The sequence below is a fragment of the Stegodyphus dumicola genome, chromosome 7 (genome assembly GCF_044657685.1).
Source record: "Stegodyphus dumicola isolate Sdum_Otavi_A_Nest chromosome 7, ASM4465768v1".
NCBI classification, from domain to species: domain Eukaryota; kingdom Metazoa; phylum Arthropoda; class Arachnida; order Araneae; family Eresidae; genus Stegodyphus; species Stegodyphus dumicola.
Genome location: NC_140774.1, coordinates 98,204,217 through 98,224,091, shown reverse-complemented (window position 1 = coordinate 98,224,091; position 19,875 = coordinate 98,204,217). Strand labels below are relative to the sequence as shown.

Sequence of the window (19,875 nt, the reverse complement as noted above, 5' to 3'; positions counted from 1 at the left end):
TAATTTCTTATTTCAAGAGAGATCAATTTCTTTATGTCTAGTCTTATTTCATTTAGTTTTATCTGCAAATTAGGATCCACTTTTGATTTTGTTTTGTATTTATTTTTCAAATATAACATGGAAGAAAATTCTTGTTCAACAAACAAGTTGTGCAATAAGGCAACAAAAATTTAATAGCTTTATTTGAAATGTCTTTAAATTCTTTTTTTTCGGTTCAGTCAAAAGTTAACAAATGTGTTATTTTTGAAATCTTCAGTTAGAGTTCGATCACAGGAAATTTTTATCAATTAATGTTTCTCTTCACGAGATAAAATTTCAGGTACACTTGAATAAAATGGATTTCAAAATAATGGCTTTAAATGTCGGATGCTAATTCTTCATTTACTTCCAAATTATTTTCGGTTAGAAAACTTTCTAAAAGTGGTAAAAATGTTAAAGTGTTATTATCCAATTCTTTGATTATTAGCTCGAGTGTTTTAGCATTGCATTTATGTTATCTCTAATGGTAAACAAATTAACACTTTGCCCTTGTAATCCTAAATTTAATTCATTTCATTTTTCAAAAATATTAGCTAAATATGCTAAATGCTTCAACCATAATTCATTAAATAAACATTTTTGCAATTCATCTAAAAATATCAGCTAAATATGCTAAATGCTTCAACCATAATTCACTAAATAAACATTTTTGCAATTAAAATTTTGAATTACAGAGGAAAATTTGAATTTCTGATCGAAGTTCAGAAAAACCATTTAAAACGTTGCCTCTGGATACCCACCTTACTTCGGAATGTAACAAAAGTGTTCCACGTTCACTGTTCATCTCTTGGCATAAAGTCGTAAATATTCTTGACTTCGGCTTTTAATAAAATTAACAATTTTCACAGCTTGATTCAAAACGGTCTTCCGGTTTTTCTGGGACTTTTTTTTGGCTACTAAAGTTTCACAAAGAATTGAGCAATGAGTAAATTTAGTTTCAGGTATGATTTTCTTTATTTAAGAAATAACAGCAGAATATTTTCCTGTTAAATCCTGAGCTTTATCACTGCATACAACAATGCACTTATTCCAAGTCATATCATTCTTTTCAATTACTTTGAAAATTTCATTTGCAGTTCCTGTATCATGAAGAGATTCACAAAATAAATACCCCTCCACAATTCATTTATCTTCTTTGAAATGTATGTAAACTAATAACAGAACAAAGTTTGTTATATCAGTACTTTCATCCACTTGCAATGTGAAATACTCACTGTACTTTATTTTTTGAATAAGTGTCTCTTTTATGGAATTTGCCATTTCATGAATTCGTCGATTTATTGCATCATTTGAAAACAGAACATTATTAAGTTCATTAGCTGCTTTTTCTTTGAATAATATTAAAACAATATCTTTAGCTGATGGTAATATAAAGTTTTCTCCAATAATGAGAACCTTCTCAGTCTTATCAATTCTTGGGCTTATTAGGAAACTAGCTTCCAAAGCTTTTTCACTTGAAGTAACAAAAACCTTTCATTACTTGTTTACTATTTTTGAATTCCGCTAATTTCCTCTTGAATTATTCAGATTTATCCTTTAAACTGGCAAGATGTCTTTTAAGAAGTGATGGTATTATACTTTGACTGGATAATAGTTCAACGCAAACAACACATTGAAGTTGAGGGTCCATTTTATCTCCATTCCAAGTAAACAAAGATGATAAATAACTTTCATTATATTTTCTAAAAACAACTTTTTGTTTATTTTCATTATTCTTAATGCTATATATTCCAATTTTTCAAAAACAAACAACAATATTCTCAAATCGCTTAAAAAAGTAAGGAATATAAAGTAACAATAAGACAAAATACCTGCCATTAGAGACAGTATATTGAGGAAAAAATTTTATTTTAATTGCAAATAGAGCAGTATGAGCCCAAAAATGGTGACAGCATAAAGTGTAGACATGCTAATAAATCAATCAACTGGAATTAATGAGATACTACTATCCTTTTATAGGGACTTATTTTTATTTCCTCATTCAATACAAAATCCATTTCTATTACTCCTTTTGAATACATCATTTATGATAACTTTGTTACGTCTAAAAGAATATTTGTGAAAATTAAAAAGGATTATTTTGCTTAAGTCTATGAGCATCTATTGACATTAACAAAGCTCAGATTGCATAAATTTATGAGTATTAGAGAAAAAACTTAGACAGACTGTTGGGGTATTTAATTTTTGAATTTAATAGTTAAAAATACTTTTTTTCCTTTGCATACCACCTATTTTTCTCTTTCTTTTTATTCAAATATCTTCCACCAGTGGTACACCAACTACTGGTGAAGAATCGCTGCATAGATAAATGCTTCATTATTTCATAAATCATAAGTTCCTATTTTTAATTTTTTAATTTCTATAAGCTGCCCAGATGGTATAGTGGTTAGGGAAGCTTGACTGCAATACTGAAGGGCCCAAGTTCTAATCCCAGAGAAGGCATGGATGTAAAACTGTCTGTCCCTTCATAGAAAATGATGGCCATTTATTAGGTACCTCCACAATAAAATGACCACCCCTTCTGGCCTTAGAAGTGGCCAATGCCATTATAAGAAAGTGCATGCCATTGAAAAAAAGAAAAATTTCTACATGCTACCTTACTAGGTTTAATGTCCAAAATATAAACACAAAACAAAACTGGATTTGTTTTGCAAGTGAATTATTGTCAACAACTTCAAGTTCTCCTTATCACAAAACTGGATATATTATTCCAAGATTTAGAATTCCTGGGCAGACTGCTCCAAATCCTCCAACATTTAATTACCCAACAGCCAAGTTAATGTTACTCTAGATTAATGAACTATTCTAGATAATGAACTTGAAGTAATTTGAATTATACTGATAATTCTGAAACTGCAGAAGATGAAACTTTGTATAATTATTGTCTGCCTCTGAATACTAGTGACCAAATTCATTAAAGTGCCACATGCAATTTTGAAAGATTAGGTAAAGATGTTATGTTTTATGCAGTAAATGCTTACTTAAATTATTTATTACTGTCTTCAACTTGTGCTTAGTGTTTAAATTACAACTTGATTTTTACAAATATGAAATTTATCAGTTTAAGAGTCATGAGTAAAAAGCGTTAACTTAAACTCTCTTTTAATGTCTCTATGCGCTGTCAAATAGTTATCTATAACCCCTTTTCTCTTCTTACAATTCTGTGAATATGTGAAAAGTAAGTTAATCATTAAAGAATACTGGATATGCATCTTTTGTCAACTTAGCTGTATATGTTTAATGAATGTCACTCTAACAATAAAGAAATATTTAAAAGGTCACAACTTCTTCCTTCCTCTAGTATCTAGCTTCCAGCATCATCAGCTATGACAAACTCAAAATTTTCATTTCAAACATAAAAATTTAGAAAGCAGAGACTTTTTCAGACAGGACATTAAAACCTGTTCTAACACATTTAAACAAGTGATGTTCATGGACGAATAAAATACTATTCAGCAAAGACAGCTTCATTCAGATCAATTACGGCCTGCAACCATTTGTGTACTTGCTCTAATAGTCCCTCATTAAAATCGCAGTGACAGAAAAGCACATGAAATACTCATGCTTTATGAGTTACAAAAAGAAGAACAGCCGCAAATGTTGAAAAATTGTGGAGGAAGTGTATCCTAAAGGTGTTTTGAATACTCGCGAGTGCCAATGATGGTTCTGAAAATTTTGACAGGCCAACCTTAATTTGAAAGCTGCCAGATTCACTTGGCACCCAGTCTTTTTTGATAATGATATGATGAAAGTTGCATCTAAGAGGAATCTACATGCAACTGCTGAAGAGTTGGCAACAGAGGTAATTCATCATCAACAACTGCCATTTGATGTAAATTAAAATCATGTCTAAACTTGGAGATAGATTTCAAACGAACTTACTAATACTAATCAAACAGAACGTGTGAACATCTACACTACTCTTCATTCACGTAAATAAAATTTTCTGTCCCCCCCTTTTTTTTAATTGTCTAGATACTTATGATTCGAAGCTTAAAACTTTCATTGGGTGAAGAGACTTTTATTCCAATGAAGTGCTTGAAATGGACTTTCAAGAGTTTTTTCTTAAGCCAATTGATTTTTAGGGACATCATTAAAAAATATTACAGCACTGGAAGAATGTTACTCATTCAAATGAAGAATAAAGATTAAACTAATATCTTTTTTATTCATTTATTTTTATGATTTCTTCAAAACCTATTTCAGAAAATATTACTTGATGAGATGACCTGAAAGGTAAAAGACTAATCTATATGTCTTACATAAAAATTTAAAAAAGGTTGCCCAAAAGAGTTTGCAAAAGATTTTTCACATTCTTGCTAAGCTCACAGTTTACCAATGTGCTGTTACACTCACGCCTACTAACACATTTCTTTTTTTTTGGGGGGGGGGGTCGTTTTAGCTATATTATTAAGCACCATTTTCTTCACACTTGCACCATACATTCAACAGCAAAATTAAAATTTTAAAAGCAACATAGCAGTATATGTTTAGAATTTCTGATGCAGCATTAAGCGTTGGCGTACGTTTTCCCATTTTTTCGGTTCATCATATCAGTGTTTAGTTTTCTTACAAAGGTGGTTTTACTTTTTTCTGTCTTTTTATAATTAACATTTTGCCTGTTAACTTTATTTATCGAATATCGCATTTTGGCGCTTACGGCACATAAAATTCGATTCAACAGCAAAATCAAAAAATATTTAAGAACAGAATGTCTTTAGAATTTCCAATAAACAGTCTTGCGTGCTGGAGATAAAAATGTTTCCCCCCCCCCGTACAGTGTTGCCACTGCTTGCTTTGAAATCATTGAGTTTGTTAATCAAAAATTCATTAAAATATTACGAAATATGAAATAGATCAAATTCGAAATTTAAAATTCGGGCTTCCAGGTGCCCATATTTGGATGGAGGATTACGTTATTAAAAATTTGATGGCTCTAGGTACCGCTGTTTTCCCCCCCTCAAAGTGCAAGAAACATGCATACATTCATGCACATTCTTCAGTATTCAATTTCTTTAAATATAATACAGGGCAATAATATTTGGTAGCTAAAACATGAAAAGTGATACAACAGATTTAAGTATTTTGATGCAAAATGCCATTTTCAGATTAATATCCCATTTGTGACTAATGTCCTTTTGGGCTTAAAAAAAAAAAAAAAAAAAAAAAAAAAAAAAAAGAAGAAGAAGAAGAAGAAGAAGAAGAAATACTTTACTCTGAAATAAAAAATTTTGTACACCTGGATTAATACATGTAATTAAATGTAAAATTTTGAAAATGTAAAATGTAATATATATAATGAAATATTATTAAAGCAGTCTAAATTGCATAAAAGAATTTGCTTAATTGTATGTCTTCTGTTTCCTTACTGTTAAAAGAATTATTTCAAAACTACACATCAAAATTTATTTTTATAAGGATATGCCTATTAACGGTGCATCCATTTCCAGATTTAAATTAATTTTCTGAATAATCTTCACATACAGAACAACAATACTAGATGAAATTTTAAAAAAAATATTATCAGTTTAAAAATTCTTACTTATTAATTAATAAATTATTTCTGTGTCTCCTCAGTTTTACTTGCACACAAAAAACAGATGTTACATATACAATCCTTTAATTAAAAAATATACAAAACATAATAAAATATTCAAATTTATTCAAGAACTAAAACTCACCAGGCATTGGGCTTGTTAACTTTGGAAAATCATCAGCTTTTTCTTGAAGGTCTTTAATAAGCTGAAGAAAAGCATCATGCTCATTATTACTTTCCTTGTCATTATCTAACTGTGGGTCTTCAATTTTTAACCGTTGTAAATATACAATATTTGGAGTATTAACTTGTGTTATACAGACAGGGAATATATGGCCCTCTATCAAATCTGTGGCTTTTAAAAATGCTGTGTGCACCATGGTATTATTAGTCTGTTTAGAAAAAAATATATTAAGCAACTATTATACTATTAAAATTATATTTTTGCTTAAAAACAATGAAATCAAGCACAGTTATAAAAAAATTTAAAACATTCATTAAAAGTTTTAAAATCATTATTATTTTTTTACAATATTGGAAACTATTTCATTTTTCAGCTAGCATACTCTATCACATCTACTTACAAGATAAGTAACTAATTGATGTCTTCATTAAAAAATTCAGAATTGTGCCCATGCAATTGAAAATTATAATTTATCACAAGAAATAAAGCATATGTACAGAGCCGTAGCTAGGGATTTTAGAGCTCGGGGACAAATGGAGATTTTGCATCCCTTTCTACGGGCCAAAAATGGAAAACCTTTCATTCTAAATTTTGTAACATCAATTTGGGGCTTTCTGGATACTGCGATCGGGGACAGATGTCCCCCCTTGTCCCATCCTAGCTACGCCACAGCATCGGTACTGCAAATGGAGATTTTGCATCCTTTTCTACCGGCCAAGAATGGAAAAACTTTCATTCTAAATTCTGTAACATCAATTTGGGGCTTTCTGGATGCTGCGCTCGGGGACAGATGTGACCCCCTTGTCCCACCCTAGCTACGCCACTGCATCAGTACTGCAAATTAAGAACAACAATTCAAATTCATTGCATTTGTTTATTTATTTTTATACATCTCAAAAAGGTGATTAATGTTTTTGGTACGCAGATTTTCTATCTCAACAAAATAAAAAGTATTGCCACTTGAGGAAAAACACTTTTTCATGACTTACACATAAGTGATCCAATTCTTAAACTAGTAAGCAAATCATAACTTCTTGGTTAAAACTGTTTTCAGATGCGAAATTGAAATCAGAATACCAAAATCAAATAGTACTTTTTTTTTTTTAAATAAGCAGAGTGTTCCTGTATTTGACTGACAAATTCGGAAGGATGATAGTAGGCAGGACGAAAAATTACCATTTAACATATTGTGACCCCCATGTTAAATGGTAATTTTTCATGTTTAGTGTTTTTCAATTTTTCATGTTTAGTGTTTTTTTTAGTGTTTAGTTTTATTTTTCATGTTTAGTGTTTTTCAATTCATGTTTAGTGAGTGAAAATCGCAAAAAAATAGGTATCGAGAGGATAGTGGTCCTGACAAAGAGAGTGGATAAACAACTGCAAGGATCAGGAGCATTGCGGTCAAGAAGAAGGAACTTTATGTAAATTTTCAATGCATATGGGGGGAAAATAAAAGCAGTGAGCAAATATTCCTTATTTGGCATTAAACTTAATTTGGAAACAGCATGTCAGATTACACGAGCAAGGAATATGTGGATAAGCATGATTTACGGGCAAACATGTGGCAATAGAGACTTAGCACAGAGGATGTACCAACAGCAATATTACAGAAGGCACTGTCCACATCATACAACCTTCACGAACATCAATCAGTGTACACAAAACACGAGGCGTCAGCAATAGCAGTACAAGGCAACTTAAAAAGATGACAGGAAGGTACATTTCCAGGTATTCCTCTGCAAGTCAAAGTGAGATTGTATGTGCATTATGGTTACAAGAAAACACCAGGATGCCTTTAACATACACAAATGATTGACAAGCTTGAGGAGAGGTGTAGATTGCTGTCTGTCACCCAAGGGTTTGGAACAGATAAAAGTGTTGTTTCACAAACATGAAAATCTTTCCAAATGACAAGTACAGTTGTAAGAAAGGTTGGTGGTGGCTGTCCAAGGACAACAACAATGATTGATGACCAATATATTGCACTGCAGACGAAAAGAAATCCAACCACCAGACAACACTGCTCAGAAGTGGTGCATAGCAACCAAATAACAAGAGTCTTGGTTTACTGTGGGTGGATGACTTCATAAATATGGCCCATTTGTCTGTCAACCTGATTGCTGATAACATTCACAGCAGAGCAGAACATTAATACTGGATACCTCTTCAGTGGAGTCATGTCCTCTTTACCAAGGAGTGCTGTTTCACTCTGGCAAATGATTCTAAGTGCCATTTGATATGGAGCGATTTGTGGCAAAAAAGATAAATTGAAGCCAGACACTTTTTTTTTGTACGATGATGCTAAAAAGAAAGTTGATCTATCTGACCAAATAACTTCATATTGTAACTGTTTACGGAGAACAGTGAAGTGGTACACAAAAATTTTTATACAGCTGATATGCGGAACTTCTCTCGGGAATGTGTGGTACGTTCATAAAAAATGAGGAACTAAGCACATCAGAATTTTAAAATTTACAGAAAAAATTATTGATCATCTGTTAGTGGATGTTGTGAATCCCCCGTAGTGAAATAATAATAACAAAAAAGGAAAAAAAAAAGTTTTAAATTCATACGAAGGATACGCGAGGAAGATGAGAAAGTAATGCAAAGAATGCTATAAATGCTTAGCAAGCCTAAAAGATACACAGTATACCACGAATAGAACAAAGAAAGTAACAATATATTGCAATAATTGTAAGGGAAAGCCTGCACTTTGTTTAACCTGCTTTAAAAAATTAATAAGTTACATTTTAAGTTATTGTGAATAAGTTTAATATTATATTTAAGTTCTATTGAATGTTTGATTATAAGGTTGAAATGTTAATGTATACCATTGAATAAAAGCAAGACCCATCACTGAGTTAGGCCACCTTGCGGAACAATCAAGCATGACCTACGGTTGGGTCATGCTGCCCCTCGGCACAGACAAGTATGACCCATGGTTGAGTCAGGCTCAACATGTCAAGTCAGGCTGGTGTCAACATGTTAATTTGAGGGAGAATTATAATAGCAGACATAGTTTCCCCCTTTTTTATTTCAAGTCTTTGTAATCTCAATATTAAAGCTCGGCAACTTTTAAACAAAATTCTCACACCACATTTAACAGGCACAGAAAATGCACTTTCAATAAGTTACATGTTATTTTATATTATTTGTAATATAAACAAAACCAGATCTGCAGTGTTAAACAGTTAATATGCATTAGCATAAAAATTAGCAGGCTTACTGCTCATGCCAATATGGGAAAGTCAATAATAATAATAATAATAATAATAATAATAATAATAAATAATAATAATAATAAACAGGAAAAGAAAAGAAAATCTGAAAGCTTTGAGATTTTACATTATGCCCAAAGTTTTTTTTTAAAAAAACATTTTGTGTGTTACCTTTATTTATTAAGTATCCTGTTTTTCGCACGTAAACAATAAAATCCAATTCAACAGAATTATTGCAAAATAATTTTTAAATGAGCGTATCTTTCGAATTTCCAATACACAGTCTCGTGCAATGGAGATACAAATGTTTTCCCCGTGCAGTTTTTTCATTGCTTGCTTTGAAATCGTTCAGTTTGTTAATCAAAAATTCATTGTTAAAGTATTACAAAATATGAAATAGATAATAAAACAAATTTCAAATTCCAAAATTGGGCTTCCAGATGCCCATATTCAGGTCTAGACGTACGTTATTAAAAATTTGATGGCTCTAGGTACCGTTGTTTTAACACAATGCGAGAAACATACATATATTCTTGATTATTTAATTTCTTTAAATATAACATAGGGCTCTAATATTTGGTTGCAACAATTTCAAAAGTAAACCGACATTTTTAGGGAACCAATGCAAAATGCCAAAACAAAATTAATAGCCCTTCCCTAAAAAGGATGCAATGTTGAGTTCTACATTTTATGATTTTCACCAGAAGAAGCATGATAATAAAAAAAAGATGCTTGTTGAAAAAGCTTATACTGCCAGCTTTTGGATATTTACAGCCTACAACAACAACAACAACAACAACAAAGGGGGAAAAAAAAAAAAAAAAAAGATATTATAGTCAGATTCTTTACATTGATAAATCATCTATCAACAGCAACCTAATATTTTTAATAAAGATTGAATCAAATCATCTTGAAGTATTTAATGACTAAGATCAGCCTTCTTGACCACCAGATATCTATCTTATTGAAAAATTAAAGAGTCATCCATCAACAATTGTGGCATCCTATCTGACGCTAGTAAAAGGTGTGGAATACTTTTTCCCTAAAACTGTTTCAAAATATGTATGGTTATTTTGAAAAAGAAAAAGTTAATATAAAATCTGTATTAGTAACTATAATTATTTAATTCAAAATATATGTTAAATAATTGCCTAATTAACTAATTTCTTTAAATTTTTTATTTATAAATTTTTAACACCGTATAACTTACTGAAATATCTGGGGTTGTAATTCTTGAGGAGCTGCTACTAGAAGATTCTGAAATAGGCACTGCTGAGCCCATACTTATTAATAAATCAGCCAGACTCAAACCAGATAATGTTACTATTTCGCACTGCAGTCTTCTGTTTTTATCAGCAGAAGCCTGAAATTTTCAATCATTAGTATTTTAGAGACCAAGAAACACAATTTCTTATTTTATTATCAGGTTTTATACAAATATGACAATTATTATTAATTAAAACAATTAAACACCCTAGAAATAAAAATCATAATGTCAGTGCAGTCATAGAAAATCTCTTTATACTGGCTAAGAGCTTTTATACTAAAATAATAAGGTGGCTTGTGATTATTTTGTTCCAACAATGCAAACCACATATGTGCATTTAACATTTGCATCACTACCTATATAACTTAATGAAATGCATACACATCTTTAAGACAGCATATTAAAAACAAAAAGGCTGCAAGTATAAATTGGTATCAGCTTTTGGAACTAATATAAAAAATATGTCTTTTTCACAAGCCCCCCCCCCCTCCAAAAAAACTTTCAAATTATAAATCTAAGAAGTAAGACAGTATAACAACATACCCATAGCTGCTAACTTTGAAATGTCAGAAACTGTGAGGTTTTGAGGCTTTTCATAATTCAAAAAATACGAAAATTGAATATGGTATTTCATTTTATTTAGTTTTCATGTCATGTCGTAATTTCAGAGGGGTTCCAAATTGAGAAATTTGATTTATAATCACTTTATAATGCATCATTTGATTAACTAAGCTAGCTTCTCATACATTTCTCCGGTCCCTGTACCCATGTTAAAGAAAACGTTATACTCCTTATAAAAAATAAAACACAAAAGGTTTGATTCCCATACAACAAAAAATAACCAAGATATTATATATTAAAGTCGCGCAGCATGTTCATGGGTCATGTACAAAATGAAGAGTGAAATGTTTTCATTTGCATATAACTAAAAATAAAATATCAGTTTAGAAAAAGGTTTCTCATGTTATGTGATTAAGGGATGAGCACTTCTATGCAGATTATTGTGAAAAGTATTAATAAATATAAATTATTTTCAAAATGGAGATCCCATTCGCATAATCTTAAATTCATGTTCTAAGTACAGATACATAGCAAACTCATAATATTATTTGCAGAAATTCAGACCAAAAATTTTTTGTAGAATTATTAGATTATGATTCTAAAGCAATGGTCGGCAAACTACAGCCTGTGAGCAAAATTGCATCTGTGGGATGATTATATTTTTTATATGGAAAATAAATCATATTATGCATTATTATGCAATGGCTGATAGTTGAGTTGAAAAGTTGTAAATAGTGATCGCGAGTAACACTACTGCCATGTCTCATAGCTGTCATCATTTTTAAAAGCATTCTCAACAAGCGAGTATTTGTTCATTATGCAATGGGTGAGCACATATGAAGTTTTACTCTGGCGGTGTGTGTGGTATCATCTACCAAGGTAATCTGCGACATTTGTTTTTATTTTATTTTATTCATAACCTACAATTACCAAGCTACTATCAAAATCAAATAAGGAGAGAAAAATAGACTTCGATTGTCATGCTCTTAGTGCAGAATGGAGTGCCAATTTTATTGTCAAGTTTTATGTTTAATATGCAATGACATAAAGCTGTGAGACAAGAGTACAGTTTATGTTGTCATAACACAAGTAAGCATGTGCTATGATATTTAAACCTCAAAGAAAATGAATCATTCATTAAAATTGGGTGGTTTAAAACAGAATGTGTCATCACAGCATAATTTATTCATAAAAATAACATATGAGAATGTAGCAAATTACTAAAGTCAGCCTTTGAATAGCTCAGTTATAAGCCGCAAAAAGAAAACCAATTACTGATGGTGAATTGATGTACAACGGGAAAAGGATTAGTTGGACAAATTTTTAAGGGTTGTGAAGATGCTAAATGTTTAAAATCTCTTGTAATTAATTGTATTATTCACCAGCAAGCTCTTTGTGGGAAAACACCTCTATCTGTCATGTGTTATTGAACCAGTTTTATCAGAAGTAAACTTTATTCACTCTCGTGGACTTAACCATTGCCAGTTTTGAGAATTTTTATTAAAACTAAATATTCTGACTTAACCTTATCATACAGCTGTTCAATGGTTCAGCAATGGGAAAATTTTATTGAAATTCTTCAAACTGAGAAAGCTCATAGGTATTTTTTTAAACAAGAAAAATTGCCCACAACCTTTATTGTCGAACAGTGAATAGCTAAGTGCTTTGACATAGACATTGTGAGATATTGCAACAAATTCAATTTAAAATTACAAGGGAAAGCAGTATTCATATGTGAAATGAATTATATAGTAAAGAAATATCAATATAATTCATTTCACATATACAAAGAAATATAAAGAAAATTTGCATTGTTTGAAATACAACAACATTAAAAAATCTGACCATTGTCTATGCTGTAAAAAATTTCAAACATTAGCAAAATACCCATTTAAAAAAAAGGGGGGGGAGATATATTTTCTGAACTTATACTATAGTTACAGCAATGTATTGTGGATATTTATGAAAGTACAAAAGATATTTAAATGATTCAAAATCCACTTGACTGTGAAGTATGTAAAATCGCAATCCAGATCATTATTAACAGATGACCATTTGCAAACAACTTTAATGGTACGAAGTACTAATTTTGAACTCCAGTATGAGGAAATATCATCTGAGAAAAACAATTAAATTCTTCGCATCAGAAATTTTAATCTATTAATAACAACACTTGTTAACATGTAAATGCAAATCTTTTATTCTTGTAAAATGTGCATAAATATCATTTTATATACCCCCCCCCAATGAGAAAATTACTCATTTATATCTTCATATCTGCTACTCTTCATTCAACCAAAAATTTTTACAATCTGGCCTCTTCTAAAAAAAGTTTGCCGATCATGTTTTAAATTATTAAAACATACTTTACACATTGAAAATGTATAAATTACTTAAGCAAAAATTCTATTAGCCTACCAAATGTAATAAAATTATAAGTAAATACATTAGTAAATCACAAAAGATGCCATTGAATAGCATCTTTTGTGATTTACTAGTGTATTTACTTATTTAATGGCCTCTATCATGAGGGGGAGGGGGAATTATTCTAATTTGTGAAATTCTAACAGAGGTGGAATTATTCTAACTTGTACATTAATGTCTCAATGCTAATTGAAAAGGATGTCAAAAATCACATATTCTGAGGGGGAAAAAATACTCGGTCAACTTTTTTCGTACAGAAGTCAAACTTTTTGCCTTTTATTTTTAACATTTAAAATACTCTTGTAACTGGACGAATATGTCTACAACTAACAGTTGTAAAAATAAAGGTCTGGTTAGAACTTTTGTGGATATGGTCAGATACACATATACTTATATAATTTTATTGTGATGAAAAGCTTTTATTTATAAGAGATTTTAAACACAATAAAAAGAAAATTGACAGTTAATTGCATATAATCCTGAGGCTAAAGTTGATGAAGGATTTTTAGATTAAAGTAAAATGAAATACTAATAGTCACTTATTAAATTTTCATTAAATCTTCATAAATGTTTTACAGATTTGTATGATGGATTAAAACACATCAAGCTGAATAAAGTAAAAAAAAAAAAAAAAAAAAAAAAAAAAACACAATAAATTCACTTGGAAAGAAAGTATAATTTGCATAATTTTAAGTTTCATTCAGTGATACAATGCCATTGCCTATTTTAGAAACTCACTATCAAAATTTTCTTCACAGCATTTGTATTTCCCCTCAACATTTAATGATCAATAATTCTTCTAAAATTAAAGTGTGATTTAAATTTAATTAAATTTAAAATTGGGAGATTGGCAGGTTGAATAAATTGCAATTTAATATAAAAATTAGACACTTCCATTCAAATAAAAACTTCCTTTAAATTCTGCAGGGTGATCTATAATGATTAGTTAGATGATATAAGTGAAATTAGATTGTAAATTAATGATCAGAAAGCAACACATATAAATTACTGTTTTTAAACCTTGAGATAATTTCCTTTTAGGCCCATATCACACGGCGTTTGTTTCACACGAACAACTGTTTCGGACAATTTTTCTGTCTGGTTTACTATTGAAAGAAAGACGTGCGACTTTTTCCTTCCTTTCGAAAAAAGTTGCAAGTTGTTTGTTTTCAACCAATCAGCTATTGGCTTGTTTGTAATGGAGAACCAGTTTCCCCTGTGTTAACCCCAAAGCGAGCTGTGGTGATTGGCTGTTGTGACAAAGCAGAAACAAACCTACGTGTGATAGCAGCCTTAGAAGCCCTGCACACCTTCCTAATATACCTAGAGCACTTTGCCATATATAAATAACATGACATAACTCTGCTTTCAATCATAACTATGAAAAGAATTTGACAGGCAAACAGCAATAAGTGACACAGTCTAAAATTTTTTTAATAATCTATTAGCTAAATTACTCTAAATGACCCCTTTCAAATTTAGAAATACTCATACATGTCTAGACAATTAAATCTGCCTCCCCCCAGCTTACCAAATTGTTCATACATATTCAACAATATTTTTTTAATTCCTTCAAGTTAAATACATATGTATGCATATTGTACTACCATATTCAAAAGTTGCATTATGTTAAGATGAGTACCAATATATGAATGATAAATTTTTGCAGTGACAGATTTGCAAGTGCATTTGTTAACATTTACACTTTCATATTACACAGTGTTAGGAAATTTGCATTTCTCCTTCGCGGCCATGCTGTGCCGAAAAAGTTATAGTCCTGTGGTACAATGCAAGAAATAGGGTAAAGATTATGTGTCTTCCCAACGTGCCTTATCGACATGGCCAACAGCCGTGAATCATTCCAGGATGGTGTGGCAGTTTCAAGGAAGCATGGTGTGGTGATTTTTATGGAAACCTACAGTGGAATATAGCTGTGGAAGACTAGATTGTAACAGCAATCTAGCACAGTGTTCCGGATAATTTACTACATCACCAAGTACCTGCCTAACTAAATGAACTATCAGGTAGGCTCATGTGTTATTATAAATAAGTTAAGTATATTTACTGTTATTCATCATGTGGTTTTACTAATGTGTCACAGTCTGACATGATATATTCATCTGTTTTAGTAAATTCAAGAAAGCAACTGTTAATTTTTTTTTTTTTTTTGTATGTTTTCAATTTACAGCAAGCGTACTCATACCTTTGGTAGGGAACCATGTTTTACGCTATTGCGTATAATTCTCAAGAACCTTAAAAATCAAGACAACACAGAGAAATGGTAGAAACTTACTGAAAGCATACAGGATAAATAACCTTTGATAAAATGTACAAACCTTTTATTATGAAGTCTGTAGCAATACTAATCACATCACATGACAGAAATGCTACAAAAAATGTAACATTAGCATAAAAGAGAGCATGCAACGTAGAATCACTACTGAAAATGAAAGGGAGGAAGCAACTCATCTGATGTGACCCCTACAACCTTAATTGAAAATACTACCAAAACTTTCTCTCATGTAACTTTTTACATTCTCCTATGGGCAGTTGATAGTGTTTGTATCATTGTGCAATATTTTTCCTTTCTTACAGCTAATAATAGATACGTTACAGTATTTTAATTTTGTTTGCAGTTTGGATTATTCCTTAATGAGCTAAGGAATTTCATGGATCCCCTTAATGAGCAAGAAACTTTGATTATATTTAATATTTGCTTCTCGGCAGTTAACTGCACTTAGATTGGGGAAGGGGGGAAACAACTTCATTTCTTCAACTTTTGATTATGAGACTGAGTACATGTTTACTTCATTAGAATGCATAAAACATAATGAGATAAGCTATTTAGCACGAAAATGAAAACAGAAAAGAAACTGTCATAAATTACCTCTGAATAGTCGGAAAAAGCCAAGCCTGTCTTCAAAAAACAAAACACAAAGGTTGTGATATACATTTGAAAACAGAAACAAAAATGGCTACTAACTGGGAAAATAAATATTTAACTGTGAAATTAAACAACTAGCAGATTTGGAAATATAAAGCAGAAATGATTCTGAAATATAAATTTATGGGAATTTAATTGTTTATGATACACCAAAAGAAATCACTGCTGTTTAAGTCTTGGATCACTGATCACGGCAAAGTGTTTGAGGGCTATCTGCCTAGGGGTAGGGATGCCTTCGTGGAGGATTTTCTACAGTAAACTGGCTTGTATACACATTATACATGGGGAAAACCATGAAAGCGCCCACGCAGTCAGCCCATTCATGGGATTTAAACCTCAGATCAAATTACCAGTATTCAGCAACTTTACTGCTGAGTAAATAAAATGAGATGAACAAGCTACCATAAATCTACTCAAAGAAGACAACCAAACTGTACATGCAAGAAATAAAATGACAGCTAAAAATATATGCAATGAATTAAAAGAAAACAATTTCTCCAGCAGACTTTAATAACTTTTCTTAAACAATTTTTTATCACTGCATTGCTTATTATAATTTTGTTCATTCAATCCTCACATTTATCCATGCAGTAGAAGGAAAATTCTGTAGTTTTATGATGATATGTAAGCATCAAGAGGGCCATCACAATGGATCAATGTTATGTGAATTGTTGAAGCAGTAGAAACAGATTCGACACTGAATTGGGATTTGAAATGTGTTGCTTCTCAGGGTAAGATACTGAACTACAGCCTAATACCAAAAATCCGCGGACCTAAAAATCTGCCAACTCCTGAAATCTGCATTGCCTCTCAAAATATAAACATTCAGTTTATAGGTTTCAGAAACTGCAACATAGAATATGAAATATCGAAGAAAAAATACTTACTCAAAAATGGCATCATAATTACCGAATAATAATGGGTCATAACGAAAATACTAAATTATTGACATCATGATAAAAGTTTTTTCCATCCAATCTGCATCAAGGTAAAAAAGCAGACGATTCACTTACCTCTTCTTTCAAGTTCACGATTCGCGTTGTTGTATTTCCTGAGCTTTGTTATTTCACGAGATTGTTTAGTGCTGCCGTTTTTTTTTATCCAGATATTTTGTGGATAAATTAAAATTATTTTAAATTTCAGCGCTTTTTAATACAATGACAGATAAGAAACGCACTCATGATTTTTCTGCTTGCAACAATGAAACACCTTGCATTGATGGTAATGCAAAAAGTGCAAATTCTGCAAAAGATGGAAACAGGTGCTACTCCTCGGTTTATAGCAGAATTGTATGGAATTGTGACACGGACTGTGTATAATATACTGAAAAATAAAGTAAAGTTGTTGAAATTTTACAGCAACAGTGATTCTAACACCGGAATCCGAAACCGGAAATCTTTGCATGAGGCGAAATCGGCAAACCTCGATGCTGTGTACATATAATACAATGAATAATATAATCAATTTATATATGTAATAATAATTTAATGCATATAATAAATTATTACAATAATGTATATAATAATTTAATTAAATGTATCTAATACGCCTCATTTATTTTGCCCTTTTAATATGAATATTATAGTTTATCTTTTCTGTTTCGAAATCTGCAAAATCCTAAAATCCACACAACCTCTGGTCCCAAGCTTTGCGGATTTCTGGACTTCTACTGTACTAACATTCTCAGAACACAGTATACATTAAAAGCAGAAAATGAACATGCATCAACAAAGCACTTGAGATTGTAGATGAACCTTGAGAAATCGGTGCAGAAATAAATGACAGTCTTATTGCAGCACTATTACTAAGAGACTAATCAAAAAGCTATGAAAATCTTATTACAGATTTAGATGCATCCCTGGAAGAGCTGTCAGAATATGTAAAAACAAAACTAATCGATGAATGCTCGAAAAGAAAATAAAGCATGCCAACAGAAGAGACAGCTACTTTCAAAATGAATTTTAACATAAAATTCAAACTTTTCAATCAATGACGATGCAAAATTATTGCAAAAAATCAGGGTATTTAGAAAAATAATGCAAATTCTTAAATAATGACAAGGAAAAAGACAAAAGTAATCCACTTTTCAAGAATAAAAAACAAGAAAATACAGAAAATTATGGAAATAAACCAAAAGTTGCTGTAAACAAGGATACATCCAAGGAATGAAATAAAAATAAAAGCTTGAGAAGACTGAGAGTTATATAGTGAAAATTACTACGTCTAAAGAAAGAAAATTTGAAAACTCTAATTGGTCAGTTGATTCAGGAGGCACATGTCATATGACCGGACTGAATAACAATTGCTAATGTTATTTTAATGAAGTTCAAAGGTATCAGAAAATGATACTTTTACTGTATAGACGACTAAGATAATGAAATAGAAATAAAACTTATAGACATTTTATACATTTCTGACCTCAATGGATGACTAATGTCCATACAAAAAATAACAAATAAGGGGTTTACAGTTGAATTTGAAGTAGATACTTGCAGAATAGAAAGAAGAAAAATAAAAATACAGGAATTGCTAAAGCGGAAGGACATTTATATAAAATAACTGAATCGCAAAAGAAAAAGCCAATATGAAGATATACAGAAATTATGAAGCAATCAAGAGATTGAAGAACAATGACCAGGCAACTAGAATAAGAATTGACCGAGAAACTGGAAATGATAAAGAATGTGAGTTTTGCATCATAAGGAAAATGCCAGAATTGCCACATCCCAAGTTAAACTGCTAAAGAGCAAAATCAACTCTGAACATGATAGATTCAGACATATGTGGACTGACTGGCAAGACATTCCTAGGAGGAAAGAAATACTTATAATATTCACTTACAATTATTCCAGATAGGCAAGAGTCTACTTACTAGCACTTACAAAAGATGAAGCCAACTCCAAGTTAAAGCAATTTGTAACCATGACAAAGAACAAATTTGAAAAGAAGTCAAAAGCCTTAAGAACAGACAATGGAAGAGACTACACTAACAAAGAATTTAAAGAATAACTAAAAGAAGAAGAAATCGAACATGAAACCGCTAACTCATTCACCATAATAGAATGGTCAAGTAGAAAGAAAAAAAATGATATATAATGGAAAGTACAAGATGCTTACTACTCGATTTAGGACTCAAAAGGGAATTTTGAGGCAAAACCGTACAAAGTTCCCTTTTGAGTGCTGAATCAAGTAGTAAGCATCATCTACAAAAGAGACTGCCATCAAGATCAATTGAAAAAGTGCCACACAAGCTCTGAAATAATAAAAAGCCAAACTTAAGTCACATCAGAATTTTTATCAGCACAGCTTACTCTGAGTTCCAAAGCAAAATAGAAACAAACTGGATGAAAGAGCAGGAAAAGGAATTCTTGTTGGATACAGTAAAGGATACAGAATTATATACCACACACAAACAACATTCTTATTAAAAGAAGTGTAATATTTGATGAAGATGAAAGCTAAAAGAAAGTATACCTTATCAAATAAATGATAAGAATGAGAGAATTCAATGACCTTTTAAAGAAAATGAATTAAGAGAATCATGTAGAGATGCTACAAGAGAAGGAGAAACTGAAACAGAAGAAATTCCCCTATTACCGAGAAGATTCCAAAGAACGACTAAAGGAAACCTTCCAACCAGATTTCCATACATGGCAAAGACCAAAGAAATTAAAATTCCTAAAGAGTAGCAAGAATTGCAAA

General features: G+C 31.1%; 1 protein-coding gene across 1 annotated transcript in view; it reads right to left on the bottom strand.

Moving 5' to 3' along the window:
• The window catches only part of qin (tudor domain-containing protein qin), a 255,808-nt gene that overhangs the window by 27,399 nt on the left and 208,534 nt on the right, over positions 1-19,875 (bottom strand). The window contains exons 34-35 of the mRNA XM_035358504.2: positions 10,188-10,340; positions 5,721-5,967 (exon numbers count right to left, since the gene is read on the bottom strand). Coding sequence (XP_035214395.1) covers positions 5,721-5,967; positions 10,188-10,340 — 400 coding nt within the window. The remainder of the gene's footprint in view (positions 1-5,720; positions 5,968-10,187; positions 10,341-19,875) is intronic.